This window comes from Loxodonta africana, chromosome 3, assembly GCF_030014295.1.
Source record: "Loxodonta africana isolate mLoxAfr1 chromosome 3, mLoxAfr1.hap2, whole genome shotgun sequence".
In the NCBI taxonomy this organism is placed as follows: domain Eukaryota; kingdom Metazoa; phylum Chordata; class Mammalia; order Proboscidea; family Elephantidae; genus Loxodonta; species Loxodonta africana.
The window spans coordinates 16,557,099-16,563,749 of record NC_087344.1 but is presented as its reverse complement, the minus strand read 5'-3'; the positions used below and the strand labels follow the sequence as shown (position 1 = coordinate 16,563,749).

General features: G+C 38.3%; 1 protein-coding gene across 1 annotated transcript; it reads right to left on the bottom strand.

The window, feature by feature from the left end:
- Window positions 1–798: 798 nt before the first annotated feature.
- Window positions 799–3,466, bottom strand: LOC135230620 (olfactory receptor 7D4-like). Its single transcript, XM_064280552.1, has one exon. It carries the CDS (start codon window positions 2,746–2,748, stop codon window positions 1,750–1,752), a length of 999 nt encoding a protein of 332 aa, XP_064136622.1. The 5' UTR covers window positions 2,749–3,466; the 3' UTR covers window positions 799–1,749.
- Between the last annotated feature and the right edge of the window lie 3,185 nt (window positions 3,467–6,651).

The following is a 6,651-nucleotide window of genomic DNA, read 5'->3' as shown; positions in this document are numbered from 1 at the left end:
TTCATGGTATGTAAACTGTACCTCAGTAAAGTTGTCCAAACTACATTCAGAAAGTTTTCGATAGAATCATTCAAGGTGAGTTAAAAATATTTACTTTTGTTTACAACAGTTTCTAGTACACATCAGTATGATTATGCTTACTACTTGGAATTGAAATCTTTTTTTTCTCTTTTTTAATACCTCTCTGCCCTCCTCCTCACTTTGTACAAAGTAGATAATAAGCTAACCAATTAAGATTTTTCAGTAAATTATTTCTTCTTTTTTTAGTTTTGTATCGGCCACAAAGAGCCCAGTTCCTTTCATGTCTCCCTTAATACCTGTTGGTCTTTATCAACTGTCCTAGTTTTGGTTCCCACAGAAGCAGACACAAACAAGGATTCAAGTGCAAGTAATTTACTTGAAGGAGCAAGGAATATGTATGGGAGAGTGGAGAAGTGACACAGGAAAGAAAATACATCCAGTAAAGTGTGCATTAAGTCAGCTACCACAGTGAGTGAGCAGAATTTTCAACCTGTGGGGAGATTTTGGAAAATGTGCAAAACCCACATCTAAGAATTACCCCCAAGTAAAGAGGTAAATCCCACACCTCTCAGTGAAGGCTACCCCAGAAATAAATAATTACAGATCACATTTGCTACTATGCATTTGGCAAAGTAGGTTCCAGCTGGTGCTGTCCATAGGCAGTCAGACTGGGGTACAATAGAGATGGTGAGAGGACCCCAGGGAATGTGATAGGAGCATCTACTACTCCACCAATCACTGGCCAGACTCAATTCTACCAATATTCTTCTCAAAAAATGAATATCTGAATGCATTCCACAAGTGTGTAACTACCTTTCCTGATGACACCTCCAGAGAGTCCCAGAAAATTAAACCACTTGTGGGAACAACTCTTATTCCACTGTATTCAATACTACATTGTTTTACTATCTTGGGGAGTATATCTAAAAACTGCAATGATGAGACATAAAGGTAAAATAAAATACGGAATTGGAGAAAGTAAGGAAGAAAGAAAGGGGAAAAGAAGGAAGAAAAGAACCAAGAAAGGACCACAGAGAATGAATCAACATCTCAGGTTATCCAAGGCAGTATATTACTATGAATCATCTGCAAAAACCATCTATCAAATCTAGATTACCACCCTTGAACTTGAAAACCACATCATTGTTCTTATACAAAGTAGGATAGCAAAGTATGGTTGCCAGTTTGAAACCATCCCAATCTCAGACTCTTCTCTGAAAAATGGGGTGAATGAGAATATATCTCAAAGAAATATTGCCATGGTTAAATGAAATCATATGTGTAAAGCAGTAAGGACAGTCCAGATGGAGAAAGCAGTTTGTGATGACTGTTGTATGATTTTGATTTTATTTTGTTCAGGGAAAAACACATGCATAACCAAATGAAGGTGAAATGCATCAAGGGTTGAGAGATTAACTTTTGGGAAAATCATGTCTGCACTTAACAAGATTAATGATGTCAATCTAAGGTTGGATTTTCTAGGAATGGCTCTAAGAAAGCTGACCAAAGAAAGAACTTTATGGACAGCACATAGGAAAGAAGAGTCAAAAAAAATTACTAAGTCAAAACAGTACAATAACAAGTAGAAGGCCAATTATAGTTGCTTTGGGATTGGAAGAAACGGTGCATGTCTTCTGAGGAAGAAAAAAAAAATCGAGATATTTAAATTCATGATATTTGGCTTTGGGGAATGTGAAGCCCATTTAGCCCTGAGGCCAGTGGCCATCATCATGGACAAAAAGCTGCTCCACAGAGAAGCCTTCCCAGGGCTCCCTTCACATCCTTATTCCTTAGGCTGTATATGAAGGGGTTCAGCATGGGCGTGACCACAGTGTATATCACTGAGGCAACAGAGCTTCTCTGGGAAGAATGGGTCACAGCAGAACTGAGGAAAACCCCAAGACCTGTCCCATAGAACAAAGAAACCACGGATAGGTGAGACCCACAGGTGGAAAATGCCTTATACTTGGCCCCAGCAGAGGACATCTTCATTAAGGAGGAGACAATCTGAGAGTAAGAGAAGACGATCCCTGAGAGGGGAAACACACCCAGCAGGGCAGTCAACACATACAAGAAGACATAATTGATGTGGGTATCAGAACAGGCCACTTTGATAATCTGAGTCAGTTCACAGAAAAAATGTGGTATTTCAGTGTCTGTACAGAAGTTCAGCTGTGTGATCAAGACAATATGAAGCAGGGAGACCCAGAAAAAGATGACCCAAGACACCAGAACCAACAAGACACAAAACCAGGGGCTCATGATGACTGTATAGTGCAGGGGGTGACAGATGGCCACAAATCGGTCATAGGCCATCATGGTCAGGAGGAAATTGTCCAGTCCAGCAAAAATCATGAAGAAATACACCTGAATGAGGCATCCTATGTACGAAATGTGTTTGTTCTGTGTCTGGATGTTCACCAGCATCTTTGGGACCGTGGTAGTAACGAAACAGATGTCAACAAAGGACAGGTTGGAGAGGAAGAAGTACATGGGGGTGTGGAGGTGAGGGTCAGAGGTAACCGCCAGTATGATGAGTAGGTTCCCAAGCACAGCGACCAGGTACAGAGACAGGAAGAGTGCAAAGAAGAGGGGCTGAAGTTCAGGATCCTCTGAGAGGCCCAGCAGGAGGAATTCTGAAAATTTTGTTTGGTTTTCTGCTTCCATGTATTTAGTGTGTAGGCTGGAGAAGGTAAGGGCAACATTCAATGAACTGCCAAATGGCATCTCAGCTAGTCATCACCTTTACAGTACCACCTGCATTTTGTTATTAAGTCCTTCCATTGACTGTGACTCTCAGTTACAGGTAGCCCTTTTCATTTTAAACATATATAATTATTCAGACACTTTAATTCAGCAGAAATTTCTCTTTTTAGCTTCTATTCACTGGTTCTAATTATCCTATTTGAATCTATACTCATAAACCAATTTTCAAGCTAATTGGAAACATGTAATGTGAACTCCCAAGTATGATCTTTTCCCTGATAATCTCCATGCCTCCTCCATTCTGGTAACTCTATGTTAGTGATTAAAGGTCATCTGAGCTGAAAATCCATGTCTTAAATGTGACCTGTCACATCCTAATGATGTAACAGTTGACTTTTTGTGCCTTATTTTTTTTGTTTTTTAAAAAATCTGGTTATTGCTATTACCTTCTTTGCAAGGTTTAGAAATGCCTTTGTGAACAGGAGGATCTGTTTTAAAAATAACCCCTGACCCCCCAAAAAAATCCAAACCCATTGCCGTTGAGTTGATTCTAACAAAAACAACTCTATAAGACAAAGTAGAACTGCCCTACCATGTTTCCAGGTCTGGTATCCTTAAGGAAGAAGACTGCCACATCTTTTTCCTGTGGAGTTGCTGGTAGATTCAAACCGCTTACCTTCTGGTTAACACTAGAGTGTTTAGCCACTGTGGTACCAGGGCTTCTAATTAGTAATAGCTATTATCTTTTTTTTTTTTTTTTTTTTATCGACGGCAATGGGCTTGGGCTTGGCTTCTTCATTATTATTATTAATCTGTTCTTTTTATGATAACTATTTTAGATACATAATTCTCCAAAGCTACAGTATAAAGCTGTGATTTCAAAAATGAGGGTTTGAATCATACTGCCCAGAATAGAATTTTGGCTTTACCAACTTACTATCTGATGTGACCATGAGAAAATTACTTAATCTCTCTTAACTGCAGATACCACCTTCTCAAATGAGAGTGCTAAATATTCCCGACATAATGAGATCGATGAGTGAATTAAATGAGATGATGCATGTCATTTTTCTAGTGGTGTGCCTGTGATATAGAGCAGGCACTTGATAATTGTGAGCTTCCGTTTTTTTTTTTTTTTCACTATCACAATAAACCTGCATTGCATGTCCATCGTTTATCAATAGCTCCTTTAAACTATGGCAGTCATAAAGCAAGGATGGAATTGTGATAAGTATAAACAAAACAGGTCTGTTACCTCTTTTGATCTCCATGCAGCTCTTCCAATTCGTGAAGATCCCTATGGCTCCTTATTGCAGAAACCACCTGCCAAATGGTTTCTTCCAAGACGGGGAAAGGCCAAGTGGACTCTGTAAATAAGAGGAGGAAATAGAAGAGCACAACCATTGAAATGAAATACAAAGTATGTGTGTACTCATGTGTACATGCTCTTGAAGAAGGATGTGTTGCACTAAAATCAGTGGAGTTTATTACAAAGTATAGGATGGATAAACTAGATTAAAATATCAAAAACTTCTATACAGCAATTATACCAAAGAAAACTAAAAGTCAAACTTAAGATATGAAAATTTAAACTTAAGTCAAAAAGTCAAACTTAAAAAACCAAAACCAAACCCAGTGCCTTCGAGTTGATTCCAATTCATGGAGACCCTATAGGACAGAGTAGAACTGCCCCATGGAGTTTCCAAGGAGCGCCTGGCAAATTCGAACTGCTGACCCTTTGGTCAGCAGCCTTAGTACTTAACCACTATGCCACCAGGGTTTCCAAACTTAAGTCAAACTTAAGATTTGAAAATTTCCAAAAAAGAAAAATAGTATTATTCATGCATAAAATATGGAAATTAATTAAAAAGAGAAAAAAAAACATTGTGGGTATATAATTTAGTCTGGGTCTATGAGTTAAAAAAAAAATTTTTTTTTCTTTTTTTCCTATGAGTAGAAAAGATTTTCTCTGAAATAGGATTCTTTGAATTGACAGAGGAAGAATAGATAATTGTTATTCATAGGAAGTAAGAAAAGGGAAAGCACAATAGACTGAGAGAATAGAAGGTTAATTCCCTGTGGGGCAGTTGGCTAGGTAAGGGAAGGGATTTGAGAGACCAGTGAGATGAAGAACAGAGAATGACAGATAGGAAGGACTGAGCTTATGACTCCCACAAATAGAGCATGCAGAACTACTCATTGATGTGTCTCTTACATGGGTACTTTTATGTTTACTTGTGTGTCAGAGGCTGTGACTTTGTTTTCTCACCATTCCCTTAACCCAATATAGAATGACTGTTTTTAAACCACAGCCAACAGGATAATCTCTATTAAAACACTAAAATATTTGTGCTAAATTCATAAATAAGCCAAGGAAATCTAATTCCACTTTAGTCATTCTCCTGTATCACTTAAGATGAGAAATGAAATGAGTCTGAGTATTAAAACCTCAAAAATAATTTTACTATTTACAGATGATGTTGAGGACACTGAGGAGAAATAACATAAAAATAGAACTTTTAAGTGCTATCAGTAAGTTGGCAGTGTATGCAATAAATATTTAAAAATCAGTAAATTTCCATTTGGAGGAAAAATCCTTAGGGAATATATAGAAAAACCCAAACACTTTAGGAACGAAACAATACTTCCCTTATAGTAGATTTTCTTTAAACAGGTAATAGATAAATTACTGGATGTACGAAACCTAACAGCAATCTTTAATTTATAGAAGAGAGAAGAGAAGTGATGTTTGATGAGAGAGATAAGATAAAATGTCATAACTGGTTGAGTCAGAGTTTCTTTGGAAAAATTACCCATTCAAGAAATGGCCATTTCCCTTCGGGGGTCTTAAATGCTAGCAAGCAGCCATCTAAGATGCACCAATTGTTCTCAACCCACCTGGAGCAAAGGAGAATGAAGACCACCAAAGACACAAGGTAATTATAAGCCCAAGAGACAGAAAGGGTCACAAACACCAGAGCTTATATGAGCCTCAGACCAGAAGAACTAGATGGTGCCTGGCTACAACCAATGACTGTCCTGACAGGGAACACAACAGAAAGCCCTTAGGAGCAGGGGAGCAATGCGATGCAGACTTCAAATTTTCGCAAAAAGACCAGACTTAATGGTCTGACTGGACTAGAAGGACGCCAGAGGTCATGGTCCCCAAGCCTTCTGTTAGCCCAAGACAGGAACCATTCCCAAAGCCAACTCTTCAGACAGGGATTGGACTGGGTTGTGGGATAGAAAATGCTACTGGTGAAGAGTGAGCTTCTTGGATCAAGTAGACACATGAGACTATGTGGGCAACTCCTGTCTGGAGGGGAGATGAGAGGGCGGGGGAGGGTCAGAAACTGGCAGAATGGACATGAAAATAGAGTGGAGGGAAAGAGTGTGCTGTCTTATTAGGGGGAGAGCAACTAGGAGTATATAGCAAGGTGTATATAAATTTTTGTATGAGAGACTGAATCGATTTGTAAACTTTCACTTAAAGCACAATAAAAAATTTTTAAAAATTCTACATAGACAAATTGAAAGAGCCCTTGAACCAGACAAAATTCAGGACACCCAGTTAAGCTTCAGATAAACAATGAATATTATTTAGTATAAATATTACATGTGACATGCAATATTGCATGGGACATAGTTATATTAAAAATAAAAAGTATTATCTGAAACTCAAATTTAAATGGGTGTCCTGTATTCTTATTCAATGAATTTAGCAATCCCTACCCTGAGCATACGGCAGAAAATTAATATCAAGAATGCTTATCTGAATTATATGAACTCTCTAGACATGAGAATGTCAGAGAAAGCTATCAGAAGGCTAGAATCTTCTTGGAGACCATGTGTCAATATTCATGTTGGGGAGGAAGTTCCTTGATTCCCACTCCATCTCTGGGACCATGTTATTCTTCTAGCTGC